This window comes from Pezoporus flaviventris, unplaced genomic scaffold, assembly GCF_033815535.1.
Source record: "Pezoporus flaviventris isolate CSIRO_AGI_PZ_B2104156 unplaced genomic scaffold, CSIRO_AGI_Pfla_v1 ptg000025l, whole genome shotgun sequence".
NCBI classification, from domain to species: Eukaryota; Metazoa; Chordata; class Aves; order Psittaciformes; family Psittacidae; genus Pezoporus; species Pezoporus flaviventris.
Window position 1 is genome coordinate 19,292,066 of NW_026892573.1, and position 16,663 is coordinate 19,308,728.

General features: G+C 42.0%; 1 protein-coding gene across 1 annotated transcript in view; it reads right to left on the reverse strand.

Moving 5' to 3' along the window:
- Nucleotides 1-12,133, reverse strand: part of DDX10 (DEAD-box helicase 10) — a 169,029-nt gene extending 156,896 nt beyond the window's left edge. Inside the window, exons 1-6 of the mRNA XM_061457752.1 lie at nt 11,924-12,133; nt 5,574-5,634; nt 5,209-5,339; nt 3,518-3,676; nt 2,955-3,075; nt 1,609-1,798 (exon numbers count right to left, since the gene is read on the reverse strand). Coding sequence (XP_061313736.1) covers nt 1,609-1,798; nt 2,955-3,075; nt 3,518-3,676; nt 5,209-5,339; nt 5,574-5,634; nt 11,924-12,127 — 866 coding nt within the window. The 5' untranslated portion in view covers nt 12,128-12,133. The remainder of the gene's footprint in view (nt 1-1,608; nt 1,799-2,954; nt 3,076-3,517; nt 3,677-5,208; nt 5,340-5,573; nt 5,635-11,923) is intronic.
- Nucleotides 12,134-16,663: the final 4,530 nt, after the last annotated feature.

The window sequence follows — 16,663 nt, forward strand, 5'->3', positions numbered from 1 at the left end:
TATTAAAGCATCATTTGTGCTTAAGGCAATATCAAAAGCACAGTTTAATCATGTACAAAAAGAAAAAAAAAAGAGCACTGATGTACTTCTACTGACTACACCGACATGCAAATTGACCTTTTAAAGCTCTGAACTGTCATCTTAACTCTCCATTCTTTAGAAAATAAGGGGTTTTATTTTATCTATCATATTTGCCCTAGAAATACATAAAAAGGCTCATTTCTACAGTCCCTCTGCTTCATCTTAAACATCCTAAACAGTTTTCAAAATCACTTTACTAAGGATGGCCACCTGGGAGGATGAAATCACAAGACACTGCTCCAGTTTCTATTCTACTGTTAAATTCGAATTATGCCACAGCACCTTTCACTTTGTAAATCTTTCAGAGAAAAGTGTTTTCATAAGGTAATAACCTACTACACACTTAATCAGTAAATTCTAAAACAAATTCTTTTTTTATTTAGCTTATTATCTAATTGCACTCCCATAAATACTTAAAAAATTAAATATACTTTAAAATAGTCTTCACAAAAAATGTGAGATCTGAGAAACAGATGTATAGTCAGTCCTCAAAATGAAGACTACATACTACGCTTGCACACCCACTTCTGATAAGAGGAAATTAACCATACTTTTTTTTTTAGCAATCATGCTTATTTAAGATGCCTTTGATAGCACTACTGATTAAAAAAAAATGGTATTTGCAGTACAATGCAGAGTTAATCAAATAAACTGTCTCAAGATTCAGCCTGGTTCTGCTGTTCATTTTGCTGTTTGCATTTCTCATTTGCTCTTGGGAAAGCCATGTATATCACTGTGCTTCACCTTCCTGCATTTTACATATGGAAATGGACATATGTCATAGAAGAGTAGAAAAAGAATCTTACATGTTCATAAGCAATTCTACACCTAGATGACTGAGCCCACAGGAATGCAAAGCGTTATATTCTTCATTTAGATTTCAAAAGAAAAAAATATGACAAAAAAGCAACATGTAAGTTTTTCATTTAGTGACACAGATTTTTTGAGCTTGGCAGACTGCTTCTAGCTCCTATTCTGATCCAAATTATATAGCATAGATTTATTTTGTGTGCACAGAGCTGGAGTCCTCAACGTGCACAGCAAACCCAGCACATAAGGAAGGCACAAGACTTGACATGAACTAGTTCATTTCCTTGGATAGCCAGATTTATCAAGAGCACACAGAACTGTACTTGTGCAACACATGTGGTGGTTCTGCACAGTAAGTATGCACATACAGGAGGCAAGAAAGCCATACAACAGAAAAAAAGAGCAATTCAGAAATGAGTGCTACTAGAGCCAGGACACTACTCCATTCAGGCTATAACCCACTCTGGAGCTTGCTTCCAGTCTGAGAAGCTACCTGAGGAGCCACAAGAGAAGTGGAAATTCAGCCTGCCTGTAACAATTCAGCCAGAAGTACCACCCTCTTATGTGCAAATTCCTTGCTTTCAGAAAGGCACACAATGTGATCAGACACTGTAGAAAGGAGGAGGAAGCAGATCACAACTTCTGATTTAGGAAACTGACAGTCAGAGAAGCAGTTAAGTAAGATCACCATTTGTTTAATCCCTCCAGGAAACATACCTGAATTTGGCTTTCTCATGAACCCAAACATATTCTGGATCCTTCAGACTCAACCGTGCAAGATCCTTCACTGATTTTGTTTGTGTTGCAGAAAAAAGCAAGGTCTGGCGTTTCTTAGGTAGATTTTCAATGATTGCATTCATTGTATCAGCAAACCCCATGTCTAGAATTCTATCAGCTTCATCAAGAACTGAATTGAGAGAGTTGAGAAAATCTGGGTTGAGCTTTACTCATTTGAAAAAAAATAATATATTAAATTCATACAGTACAAAATTCTATGCCTACTTGAATTGCAGAGATTAACAGGATTCTCTTTGTTTATTCATGCATTCCATAAAATGTTTTTTTAAAAAGCAATAAAAATCAAAGCATTTCCCATAATCTATGCACTACAGCCCTCAGTCTCACACACTTTCACACACACTGACGCATGAAAGATGAGCATTTCAAGTAAACAGTTTAGTAATTTGCATACAGACTGCAAATTACAAACTCCCTGTTCTATTACTGAAACAGAAGTATGGAATATAAAACAGTGCTGTAGCATTCATGACAGAGCAAAACAGACTCTCCTGTAACTAAACTGAATTTACCATTGAAACACAGGGTATAAACAGCATAGCTCAGAAACAAAGCTTTAAGAAAAGAGCCTATGTTTAATGCAATTCTTGTCTAACTGCCGTGAATTGTACTAAGTCTAGCAAGCATAATTTCACATTTTATCAGCTTCATTAGCTTCTTAATTGCTTCCAAGTTCCTCAAGCTATGCTAAAGATTAGGCAGTTCTTAGTGGCAGGCAAACCATTTCATTACACTGATTTTTTTATTCAGGTTAGAAAGATGAAAAGAAACAATGCTAATAATGCTAATAAAACAATGAAAGGAGCAACAATCTGTCTTAACATTCAGAGGAAAGAATTTTTTAGAACTGGCCCAAAATACACACATTGCAATAGGCATTCCATATAGTTAATTATGTCGGGAAAACCACAAGAGCCATAGCCACAAAGGAGAGGCCAGCACTAGCCAAGGCCTATCTAAAAGATTATATAGGACACTACATTCAATTTTGGGTTCCTTACTACTTGTTCACCTACTTTTTCTTATCATTTTAATGATGATGATATCGTTTCAGGTATCATGAAACATGTTCAGCAACTCTTCAGAGAAAGTACATGTAAAAACAGGGGTTTGTTGTCTTCTATTTGAATTTGTACACATGTGAACTTAAAAGCCATTTCATCTACATACCACGACCAGGATAAAATTTTACCCAAAGTGCTCCACACAATTACGAACTGTTACAAAATATTTCTGACTGCTTTCAAGTATTTAAAAAGACTTACTCAACATTTGCAGATCCGATGCATAGAAATAGGAAGTTTCATCCATGTGCTGCAAAAGCCGTCCTGGAGTGCAAATTAGCATATTTATGTGGTGGATTCTTTCAGACTCTTCTTTCAGATCCTGAAAAGGAGTTAATCCAGCTTAGCCCTTGTTGTTCACACTAGAAGCCCAGTACCAGAGATGGTCAGGTCAGCTTAACTTCTTCACAGTTTTCAGAAAAAATGGTCAAGCCTTGCTCTTTCTATAGATACAACAATTTTTTCAGCATGCTCACACCCATGGCTTGAGCAAGAAGTATTTCAGAATGATCTAAATTAACAGGATAGTCCTGGAAGGCTCAGCAAGAAGGTCCATCCAGTCATGTAACCTGGAAAGACTGTAGCTATGCAAAAGCTTCAAAAGACACAGGGTACACAGCCAATCAAAACGAGCAGGTGGCTGATAGTTTCCCATTAACTCCTCTCTTTCCCGACTTTTCATTTCCAGGGCTTTCTTCCTAAACTAGCACTTAATATAGTGCTCATTTATGCTTCCATACAGCAAGATCCAAGAGAGGACACACCTTTCCTCCAATGATAAGGCCAGCTGAGAACTCATGATTCTTTCCCACTTTACGCAGAACCTTGAAAGTTTGATATGCCAGCTCCCGGGTAGGTGATATTATCAAAACACCCAGTCCATCAGCTGAAGTCCACTGGTGGCGATACAGGAGTTCCAAAGCCTGGGAAAAAAATTACCATATTCCCATTATAAAAATCTCAGAAGGAAAATATGTAACAAGAGATTTGTAACAAAAATATCATTAAAAAAACTATAAAGCCACACTAATTAATAACTTAAAGAAGCATCACTATACTCTTCTCCTGGTTTGATTATATATCAATCCTAACTGATGGCAATACATGCTGTAGCAAAGTTCCCCAGTATCAATCTATGACAGACAGTAATGGGTTGCAAATCGTAAGCATTTTATGGCACAATTAATTCTGCTCTGCTAAATTCTGGAAATTAAGCCTTGATCATTTATACAAGAATAGAAATCAGTTTAGAAAAATCACTGTTCTTACCAACCTAAAGAACAATAATTCATTCATGAATCATTTCATGTTCAAAGTTTTGTGGAAACCAGAAACAGAATGAGCAACTAGAAGAAAGTCAACTATTGCACCGTTAATTCTCGTTATAGACTTCAAGTAGTACTATCCACACATGCTATAAACAGATCATTCCAACCGAAGTTGCCATACACCTCAGACCACAATTATTCCTCCTCTTATAAATTCACACTGCAGAAACACTGTCTTAGTCAGCTAATCCTTGCACAAAGATTTCATAGGTATGAATACCTAAAGCATCCTGAAATACTGAAGGCTGTTAAACAATTGTTGTACAATTACCACATTTGTTCCCTAAAAGTGTTTTAAAATAAGGTTTGTAAAACAAGTACTTCTAGAATATCTAATGGAGGTCTCTCACTTTTGTTTCAGGAGACCATCTTGTGAAGCTGACTGGTTTTTTATTCTTTACTAATAAAAAAATCTTTTAAAAGCATTTAAGCAGAAATCTTCTCAATGACAGAAGGTATTCAAAGCACCTACTACTGGTCCACAGTTACTGACAGAATAGGCTCCAAAGAAATTTATGTTCACAAAAATGCAAGCAACGATTAAACAAAAATACATAATCAAAATGTTTATTTTTCCCTTTATCTATTATGCAGTTTGTATCCACAACATGATGTTTTGAGTAAAAGTCAACCATATATTACCCATGACAGGGATCTTCATTCTATTTTCCTGCTTGCATCTAGTAGTAATTTCAGAAAAAGACAAGAAGGAAATGGAAGTCCACAATCACTAAGCTTAAGTTTGCTATATAAGGTCCAAGTCTTAAAATTTTAAATGGTTGAAAACTACTTATCTAAAAAAAAAAAAAAAACAAAACTCTAAGGAACTGAAGAAATTTCACCCTTTTATTTCATATACTTAAATTTTCAATTTTTTAAAAGAATTGGACAACCGGAGTTGCACCAGGAAAACAGATTCCTGAGAAAAAGTAATAAAGCACTTCCTAAATCACACAGTCTACTAATGTAAGGACCAAAACGTCAGAATATTCCTTGGCTTTCTTGGAACATTTAGATTAGCTAAATTATAACCTTTCTCCTAGGATCTATTAAGCTAAGCCGTTCGACAACCAATACTTCACAGATAACTTGGTTTGAGTACAAATGGAAGGATGTAAATTACTTACTGGGATGATAAAAGCCAAGGTTTTGCCCGATCCGGTCTTTGCAGCTCCAAGTACATCTTTACCTTGTAAAGCCAAACCTATGGTTTGCCTCTGTATCTCTGTTACCACACGATACTGAGCTTCCTGCAGTCCTAGTATTTGCAGTGTGTGAAGTGACAGTGCAGGAGGGGAAGACAGAAAAAGCAAACAAACAAACAAACAAAAACAATCATTATTTTTGTCTTGCACAGAATTCTATTCACAAAACACTGTACATGGCAATACTTGGCTAAAAATTAGTTTAGAGGAAAAAAATGTTCAGATGCAGGTAAATAATATATTCATTTTTACTTAAATTGTTTTCCAAAGAAAACTTTCATACTCACCTTTTAAGGTTTTCTTTGACAATGGGAAATCCGAAAATCTTTGAATTTCACTAGCATTTATCTGAAACAAAGTAAGTTCAATTAGTGCTTACAATCTAAGCATAACACAGAAATTAAATAGCTGTTAACATAAATATGTAGTAGTTCAGTATAACACGATCCAAGTTAGCTGGTCAGGCAATCAATCTATACAGGTTTGATTTAAGACAAACCACTCTTCTACTATGAACTGTTTAGTAAGTAATAAGAGATGCGGACTAATAGTGCAATTTAAAGCTCAGATCATGAATCAAAGAAAAATCTAGGCTGAAAGGGACATCAGGAGGCCTCCCATCCAACTTCCTGCTCACAGCAGGTCAGCTCTGAGGTCAGACCAGGCTGCTCAGGGCTTCACAAAGCCTCTTGAAATCGTTCAAGGACACAGGATGGACAAAGGCCCCTTCAGTCAACCTGCACCTCTGCCTGGCATCCTCATGAGGAAAATGCAATACAGACTGAGTGTCTCTTCTGTAAACTTACATCTATTGTCTCTCATTTCCACCCCAAACACCTCCTTCATGATCTCCCTCTTCTAATCCCAAAGCCATCTTGGCTACAAGACTGACAAGTCCAGCTCCCCCATCCTCCCCTCACAGGGCAAGTGCTCCAGCCTCCAACATTTTAATGGCCCAGCACTGAATTGGATCCACTTTAGTGAGGTCGTTTTTTCTTACTGGGGGTCCAAAACTGGACACTGCACTCTTCTTAAAAACTAAAAAAAAAAAAAAAACCTTTAAAAAAATTAAAATCACATTTTAAGAAGATACTGTAGCATGCAAGCAAGGGCTGAACTTTCTACAATGCAGCATGCAACAAGCCTCAGGCATACCCTGCAATTAAACCTCATGCTAAGTATTTCACATACATATATTATCTCAAAAAAAAAACAAAAAAAACAAAACCACCAAACTGGATTTCTGTGGCCTTTTCCTCCAAAATTATCCCAGTCACACTAACTGCCAACAGAGATTATAATAAAAAATCATGGCAAAACACATAACTAGCCCATTATTTATTATTTCTGTGTAGCTGCAACAAGCACCGAGTTTATAATCCATGCACACTAAACATAAATTCATTTTCCTTGGAAAATCCACAGAGGAGCAGTCTGGTTTTGGAGGCTACTGCAAATGGAATAATGATAGTCATATCCCATAAAAGGGAACTTGAACCTCTTACCTCTCTTCTTTTTTAAGCATTACTGTTTAAGAAAACAACATGACTACACTCCAAAGTACACGGTTGTTACCTTCCTGAAACAGAGACCCTCACCTGTACTTGTAAAAACTGAACCCTTATGGCTTCTATTCACAGACTCCTTCATCTGCAAGGACCACATGCAAACACTGCTTGCAGCCTCCCTACAGCCTTACTAGAGCCATGTCCCTTTCCCACCTGGAAGCGAGGATAAAGTGTATTCCAGTCGCTGTATGACATCAGTCATCACAAAATCAGGTAAATGTTCTGCAGGGTAAAGACCTGTAAACAAATGCTTCTGAAAACAGCTCCAAATAAACACATTTCCTCCCCAGTCGACATTTCCGTTTTGACCCTAGAGTGCTAGCATCAAGATCTTTTTCTTTAGGTTATGTGATTAAAGATTAGTGACTGTGACCTCAAAGACCCCAGAAGAACCAGTGGAAGAACGCTGGGGAAGGAGCCCCATTAACGTGATCGCTGCACATACAGTTAAAGCCCCCAACTTAGCTGCTCCCTGTGACCATTGGTGGAGAGCTGTTGTGTCTCTTGGGTGAATCCACAGAGGTATTAGTGGGGCTAATTCTGAGCCCTCCCCAGACGGCCCTGCAGACTTTAAGTACCCAACAGGGTACAAAAAAATATTGGAAAAGTAGTTCATTGTCCTGACACCTACTAATTACTTCTCTGCATGCATCTCTCTCTACAGCGTACTTGAGAATAGTTAATTACATACACATACAACCCCCAAGAGCATGTGTCTGAGTCCATGAGTTGCCTCAATGGTTTACGAAAACGTTGAGCTGTCAAGTAGAGATCTTACGAAAAAAGCAGTATTTTCAAGTCTGTTCTAGTAGATCATTACAAGATGTGAACAGTTTCCACTGTCAAAGCTCAGCAGGACAGAAAAATCACGGAAATCAAAGAAATAAGACTACCTATAAAACCTGAGCAGATGAAGGTAGGCTACACCTACACCTGGCCATCATATTTGAGAAATCATGGCAGTCAGGTAAAATTCCCGACAACTGGAAAAAGGGAAATATAACCCCCATTTTCAAGAAGGGAAAAATGGATGACCCAGGGAATTACAGACCAGTCAGTCTCACCTCTGTGCCTGGCAAAATCTTGGAGCACATTCTCCTGGAAGGCATGCTAAGGCACATGAAAATCAACAAGGTGCTTGGGGACAGCCAGCATGGCTTCACTAAGGGGAAGTCCTGCCTGACCAATTTGGTGGCCTTCTATGATGGGGCTACAGAACTTATGGACAGGGGTAGAGCAGCTGATGTCATCTACCTGGACTTGTGTAAAGCATTTGACACTGTCCCACATGACATCCTGGTCTCTAAACTGGGGAGACATCAATTTGATGGATGGACCACTTGGTGGATAAAGAACTGGCTGGATGGCCACACACAAAGAGTTGTGGTCAATGGCTCAATGTCTGGCCATTACAAAGACCAGTAATGAGTGGTGTCCCTCAGGGATCGGTGTTGGGACTGGTCTTGTTTAACACCTTTGTCGCTGACATGGACAGTGGGATTGAGCGCGCCCTCAGCAAGTTTGCTGATGACACCAAGCTGTGTGGTTCAGTTGATACCCTGGAGGGAAGGAATGCCATCCAGAGGGACCTTGACACACTTGTGAGGTGGGCTGATAGCAACCTTATAAAGTTTAACCATGCCAAGTGCAAGGTCCTACACCTGGGTCGGAGCAATCCCAGGCACAGCTACAGGTTGGGCAGAGAAGAGATTCAGAGCAGCACTGCAGAGAAGGACTTGGGGGTGTTGGTCAATGGGAAAATGAACATGAGCTGGCTTCAGTGTGCACTCACAGCCCAGAAAGCCAACCGTATCCTGGGCTGCACCAAAAGGAGCGTGACCAGCAGGTCAAAGGAGGTGATCCTGCTCCTCTACTCTGCTCTCATGAGACCTCACTTGGAGTATTGTGTGCAGTTCTGGTGTCCTCAACATCAAAAGGACATGGAACTGTTGGAACAAGTTCAGAGAAGGGCCATGAGGATGATCAGGGGACTGGAGCACCTCCTGTATGAAGACAGGCTGAGAAAGTTGGGGCTGTTCAGCCTGGAGAAGAGAATGCTGCGTGGATAGCTCATAGCAGCCTTCCAGTATCTGAAGGGGGCCTATAGGGATGCTGGGGAGGGACTCTTCATTAGGGACTGTAGTGACAGGACAAGGGGTGACGGGTTAAAACTTAAACAGGGGAAGTTTAGATTGGATATAAGAAGGAAATTCTTTCCTGTAAGGGTGGTGAGGCACTGGAATTGGTTGCCCAGGGAAGTTGCGAAGGGCAGGTTGGACGAAGCCTTGGGTGATATGGTTTAGTGTGAGGTGTCCCTGCCCATGGCAGGGGGGTTTGAACTTGATGATCTTAAGGTCCTTTCCAACCCTAACTATTCTATGATTCTATTCTATGATTCTACACAGCCCTGAATACATACTGAGTGGCATCCATTAACTGAGATTTCAAAATGTCAAGTCTGGAGCTTGCACAGCCCCATATTTGAAAACTGAAGGTTTATACCTATTTAAAGCACCTAGATCACACGAGCACTCTAATCAGCCTAGTTCTCTCTGGTAAAATCAACAAGAGTAATTTAATGCATGCATTTCATCTCTCGATAAAAGGTAATAACACCCTTATTAAAACCCAGTTTTGACTTCTTTCGCATAAAGCTCTTGCAAGGTAGATTTCAAACTTTCACTGTGTCCTGGCAGACAATTAAACTTTCATAAACGTTACTCAGAAATCTTACAGGTGAATTATTTTTTTAAAAGCTACCTGTGCCGAGATGCACATACTTTATGCTAGTACATTTCTGGGAGGTCAGGAAACTCTCATCAGAAATCACCATAAAAATCTTTTTTTTTTTTTAACTTTCACAAACTGGAGTTTCTGACAACAATTTCCAAATTCAGCTAATAATTTTGAAGATATTATATATCACATGCAATATCCCTGACACAGTTACCACCCCTGCTAATCTGCTGAGAATCTGTACTTGTGAGCTCTCCCTAATCTGCTCTAGGTGAGGGCAGCCAGCTACTTTCAAATACTTAAAACATTATTCTGATCTAACTTAATTAATTTGACATAAAGCAGACTAGAAAGAGTTTACACAAACCACTCCCCAGCACATCAGTTAGGTCATTAATGCTTTTCATAAATACAACTAGATGGAGAAGACAATTTTCATCACAACTTTACAGTTAGGCAACAAAGTCAGTGTATCAACAGGTAACAGATGACCTATGAACACATAACATAGAAAATGGTACCAAGATTTGGACACACTGAAATTAAATTTCATGTTTTCCGTCTATGCTGCCACACATTCGCCAACACAGGTCAAGAAACAACAAAAACAAAATCATTGCCAAAGTACCCTGGTTATCTCTTCATTATTGTTTAATTTTGCCTTATTTATCCATTGCAGTCATTCTCATACTGGAAATCATAGACAATATACTCTAAGAGGGAGAGGAAGGCCACACTACCCCTAGTCCATGCCACATGCAAGATGACAAAAGCACATGAAGACCTAACTCACACACAGCCTGTGTGCTAGATCCCAGCCAGTGCTCCTCACAGAGAGGAGCATACTGAAGAGCTTTCTGATTCCCTGCCTCATGCAAAACTCACTGGAGACCCCTGAAGATGTAAGCACATGGCACTTCCTGACACTCCCCACCCCTGCTATAACCAGGTCCAGGGTAATACAGCAGAAATCCTTACCTACACTGCCCCAAGCTACCCAAAGAGTTATCACCCATTGTCCCAGAAACAGATGCATGTGCAGACATACACACTGGTGACACAGAAGCCAATGACTGTGTGAAGCTTCAGATTACTAATTTGCTCAATCTTAGCCAAAGAAGCTCTCATGATGTCTTCATGGTAACACACATTTCTTCTACACCTCTTGTCGTTACTTTCTGCACATTCAACAACCACCACAAAGGCCCTACTACCAGCTCTGCCAAGTGCTGCGCACCCAAGTAAACTGACATGCTCCTCCTGCAACAGCTGCAAGTTCAGTGAAAGTTGGCAGGACATCGAGCAACACCCCAGGCAGAGCACACCGAAGCCATTATTCATAATTACAGTACTTTCCACTAACCAGTATATCTCAAAAGCTGGACATCTCCCAGAGGAATTCAAGGGAATCCAGGTGACAAAACCAACTCCACTTACCCTGGCTCTAATATTCAAATACCTATTTCCTGATTTAGGGTGAACAACTCTCTTCTACTGTGATGTCTGCCTCTTGCATCTTCTGTAGAAACAAATGTGTCCTATCTCCATCAGCAAGACACAGAATCATGGAATGGTTTGAGCTGGAAAGGACCTTAAGATCATCTAGTTCCAACCCCCTGCTATGGGCAGGGACACTTTCCACTACACCAGGCTGTGCAAGGCCCCGTCCTCCAACCTGGCCTTGAACGCTGCCAGGGATGGAGCATTCACAACTTCCTTGGTCAACCCGTTCCAGTGCCTCACCACTCCTGGCAAAGAATTTCTTTCTTCTTTATACCTAACCTAAATATCCCCCGTTTCCGTTTGCCCCTTGTCCTATCATTACAGTCCCTGATGAAGTGTCCCTCTCTGGCATCCCTGTAGGCCCCCTTCAGATACTGGAAGGCCAAGTGCCACTGGTTGTAACCGTTCTCACCATCTGCCTTAGCCTTCTCCCCACCGTGCTCTCAACCTCTCACTCCCCTCGAGGGTCTCACTACCCGTGGCTGCACAGTCACCTCCACCAGAATCACTGGGGCTGCGGTTACTGCCCTCTCCAACTCTGCCTGGTCTGAGAAAGGAAAGGAATGGAGAATTATCCCTGCCTCACGGAGGTGAAAGCTTTTCTGCCCTCCACACAGCAGTGTTGCCTACGGGCACAGCTTAAAGCCAGAGGAAAACCGCTCCCAACTACGTGTGCTCTCCAACCCTGCCCGGGACCTCCAGATCCCTTCTCCTCCTCCTCACAGCCCTACCCCCGCACACACCACACGAGAAGTTTTCCTCACCGCCACGCAAAGACCCTCGCTCCCGGCCCGGCCCGGCCCGGCCCAGCACCGCCAACCCTGCCTTACCTCAGGGTAGCGTTGCACCAGGCGGCCGATGCCCTCCCGCTCCACCTGCCACTCGGGCCGCTTCCTCTCCTTTCGCTGCAGCCGCAGCCTCTTCGTCCGCCGGGTGTATTTCTTCTTCCAGCGCTCGAAGCTACGCACCGGGTCCATCTCTGCGGACCCCAACTCGCCGCCGGTCCGCCCCATGCTGCCCACGGTGCCCCGCATGGCAAGCGCACGACTGCCGGAGGAGGAGCTCGGCGCGGCCGAAATACGTCAGCAGGACGCGCCACCATGGGAGGGCCTGTCCGGGCTGGGCTGGGCTAGGGCAGCCGGCTCGGCCCGGCTCGGCTCGGCTCGGCTCGGCTCGGGCAGCCGGCTCGGCTCGGGCAGCCAGCTCGGCTGCCAGCGGCGCCACCTGTGGGGAGGCAGAGAGGTTGCACAAGAGTTGAAGCAAAATCACGCTTCGTGTAATACAACCCCAAAAATGAGCCCTTGGTACAGTATGCAAAATACACTCTGTGATACAGATTGTACAACGAAAATAAATACATCAATAAAGCTTTAATAGAAAAGGAGTATATGCTTACTGGCGCACATTTTGTCCTCTGAAGTACAGTGGTATGGGGATCAGGTGGAAATGTCCAATGACAAGTCTGTTAAATTTATTAATTCAGTACGGGGAAAACCTGACACATTTGGAAAAATCAAAGTCACTTGACAGACACACGCTGTGCCTTGTGTTCGAGAGGCTGGATTTAAGCTCTGTTTGATGTGTGTTTGACCCTTCTTTACACAGTTGTAGTCAAAGACCTTGGCTCAGAGCCTCAAACTATGCAAAAGGCTGGCAGAATATCACAGGGAAAACTACAGGCATGCAGAGTTGTTTCACACCAGGTGGTACAAGGGTGGTCTCTGCAAGAGGCACCAAGTAACCAGATTTAATCAACCTGTAAATTTAGATTATGCTATCTTTCCAACACCAATTCTAACCCATCCCCATGGGGAAGGTCTGCATTGCCCCGCAGGTGTTGGACGGTCAGAAGCGGGTTGCTGAGTCAGTTCTAGCACTCCATCAGCACACAGAATTAAAAACAAAAACAGGCTGTGGGGTTATTGTGCTGCGTCAGGAAGAGAAAATTACAAACGTCTTTATGCAATGTCACAAGAAGGAAGTAAACACGTTGATGAGGGGAGCAGTGAAAGACTCCCAGAATAATTACTGTCTCTGATGAGGGTTTGGCATTCCAGAAAGCCAAGGGAAAAGGGAGCGTCTCCTCATTAGTTACACTTCTGCATACAAGTGTTGAGTGTATCACTGAAGATGTTTTCCCCTTCTTGAGATCAGTGAAACCTGGGATCATGGAAATGTTTGGTTTCCCTTTAAAACACATTAAATTCCTGATTTCAGGAAGGGCTGGAAAAATCTTCATTAAATATGTCCCAGTAGGACCCCTTTCCATGTACACCTTTGAATGCAATGGTTTTCTCTGGGGGGTTATTTGCTGGTAAGATATATAAGGAAGGATACTGAAGGTTTCATTCTTGAAACAAAATGTTTTCCAGAAGTACCTGGTGAAAAACTGCAGAAGGAGCTGTCCCACCCCAAAGGATGTGCTTCTGTGGGTGACACATCTCCCATAGCCATAGAATCACAGAATGGCTTGGGTTGGAAAGGACCTTAAAGCTCATCCAGTTCCAAACCCCTGCCATGGGCAAGGACACCACACACTAAACCAGACTGCTTAAGTCCCTGTTCAACCTGGCCCTGAACACTGTCAGGGATGAGGCACCCAGAAGTTCTCTGGGAAACCTGTGCCAGTGCTTCACCACCTGAAGAGTGAAGAACTTTGTTCTTATAACCAACTTAAAGCTCCCGTATTTAAGCTTTAACCCATTGCCCCTTGTTCTATCACTACAGACTCTGACGATGAGTCCCTTGAGCAAGGCTTTTAGCAACCTGGTCTAGGGGGAGGTGTCTCTGCCCATGGCAGGGGGTTTGTAACTGGATGAGCTTTCCAACCCAAACCATTCTATGATACCATGATTCTAATTACAGCACACTGATGTACAAAACAACATCCTGGACTAACACAATCAGACTGTCACAGGGCTCAGCTGACACTTGAAGCATTTCTGCATTTTCTAACCACACAAAAAAACTCCATCCTGTGTAGAATTCCTGCTGTTGCAGCACTAGATCGAGTTTACCCTTTTGGTAAGTAAATGTACAGCTGAAAGTGTTGTGTTTGAACATGCTGTCTTTGCTCACCTGGTCTATGTTTTGCCTATAGGTTCATCTTCTCTCATAGAACAGCAGCTGTGGTCTTTGAGTCATTACAGACATAAATCCTCAATGAAAAAAAGTTACATGGAAAATAATATCTTGCTGTCCTACTTCTAGAACGACTTTTTATGCTGCTGTCATGAAAAACACAATTATGCTTATATGTTTCTGATCCTTTTTAGTAATTTCTTTGTTCAATACCCAAGAGGTCCATGTCCCAGGAAAGGAAAACAGAAAGACAAAAGCAGCCTGTAGTGTGTCCCACAGTAGAAGGCAGAGCACTGGAGAGTCTCCTGGCCCCATGTGGGAAGTCTCAGAGCCCACAAAGGCCCAGGAGCCACCTTTCTATTTTCTCTGCTGTCCTCTCACCCTGAGGAACTTGCCTGAGAAACACACAGTGGTTTGTAATAGTTTCTCTTTTATATAGGAACAAATTCCACCATGCTGTTTCATTTATTTATGATGTGCAAGACTACTTCAGTTGTCTTGTAGTAATACCATCCTGAAAACTGTGGCAAAACCAGAGATCCTTCTGAGTAAATAAAAGTGAGAGAGAGAGGAAAAATTTGTTTTCACAAGCTGGCAAATAATGATCCAAGCATGGTTGTTTACTTGCAATTTGCAAAAATAAAGGGAGTATAGTTATCATAATAAATGTATCAAGGCTTTATACAAGAATACAGAGAAGGTGGCTGCCATTTTTTTATTTTAAACAAGACCTGTTTCAGCAGCAGTCATTCTCCATAGATTTCACTCTCATGGGTCCTCATCCTCAGTGTTTCCTACGCATAAGCACAAACATGTAAATGTCTGGGCAGAGTTATTTATGGTGGCAAGGAGGACAAGGGGCACCAAGTATCAAGGTCATGGCCCAGAGGCATTCATAGACCTTAATGGCCATGACCAGCCTCACCTGAGGCCCCCCCTTACACCCTGGCCCAGCTCCACCCTGTGGCTTCAGGCCCTGCCTGAGATATGTCATATATCATGCTGGTCCCCAGCTCAGCCACAGCCATACTTGTCCTTGCCCTTGCACCCCACTGGTTGGGTCTGAGCTGCAGACTCACTTCCTGGCTTGACCTGGGACCTGCTTTGTCACTGTGGACCTGCCCAGTCATCAGTGGCTGGGTCTGACCCTGATTATGGCCACCAAAACTCATCATCATCCTGATCCTGGGGAGTCCAACCAGGGAGTTGATTTCCAGCTTGACCTTGGACCTGCCTCATTGCCACAGGCCTGTCTGATGAGCTGGAGGCTTGGTTGACCCTGACTGCCATCCATGAGCATGCTCCCTCACTCAGGAGCTGTATGACCAGACCTAGTACCTGGCTTTTGGGGAGAAGTCAGCCCTCGCTGTGCCCTGACAGTGAAACCCTCATCACTTTCTGGGCTCATCCTGAATGGTGCCAATGGTGTACAGTCTTTGGTATCCTTCACATTCTCTCTTGATAAAACCTCAGGGCCAAGTTGAATGGTATCACACTGCTGTTGGTCTGTATCTGTGTTCTGGGGCTTCCTTCATAGCATGGACTTAGTACAGTTGGCCCTATACAAAGAGGGAGGTAGACTGCTGCAAACACTCTTGTTCACATCTGCACCAGTTAAACATTACCTTTGCAAACCTCTGCAGGAATTTAAGATAATTAGTGGCTGATTTTATGTAACTTTATTTTATTAATGTAACACGGTATGTGCCTAAGTTAAATTTTGTGGTTTCCAAGAAATCTTTGATTGTTTTGTACTAACCTGTTCTTTTTCTATTTTTCCATATATTCTTGATCACCCATCTAAAGAAGTAAACAGCAAATCAGAGGAAGTGACCTCAGTAGCACAAGATGTCAATGAAATACCACCTTTTCTATGAAACAGCCACGTGCTATAGTAATTTTCTCCCCTGAGAGGCTCTCAACACTTTTCTTGTCTTCCAAGATTTACTTGCTTATGCTTCAGGAGATTTGAGAAAAAGCATGTAAGAATTTGCATCTGAAGATTTTGCTTGAGTGTCTGAGAATAAGACATGGAAGCTTCAAAACCATAGTGAAAGGATGAATCTTCAATGTAGTATTTGGAGTACTATAATGTAAATTCAGACTGTTTCAAAAAAATATGGAAATATCAGTCAGATTTGTGAATGTTATTTTTAATACAAGTAATGTTCCTATAAGAAATTAGCATGACATTTTATCTGTCTAAAGGATGCATAGTATGACATAGAAAAATGGTGATTCTACTTGGAAAAGGAAAAATTACTTTAAACAAGCATTATTAGGTGTAATGACCAGAATTGTTCAGGGAAGAGGTGGCTGTTAGGGTGGTGTCAGAGCCCTGAGGGCATTACTGGACTCCCAGGGCCTCTCTCAACCCCTGCCGGTGGACTCAGGACCCCATTTCAGCTCAGCCTAGATGAATTACTCTGAGCACTGCAAACTGGAAAAAAGAATCAATGTTGTCAGTTTAAAAGAGAGATTTCAGTGCT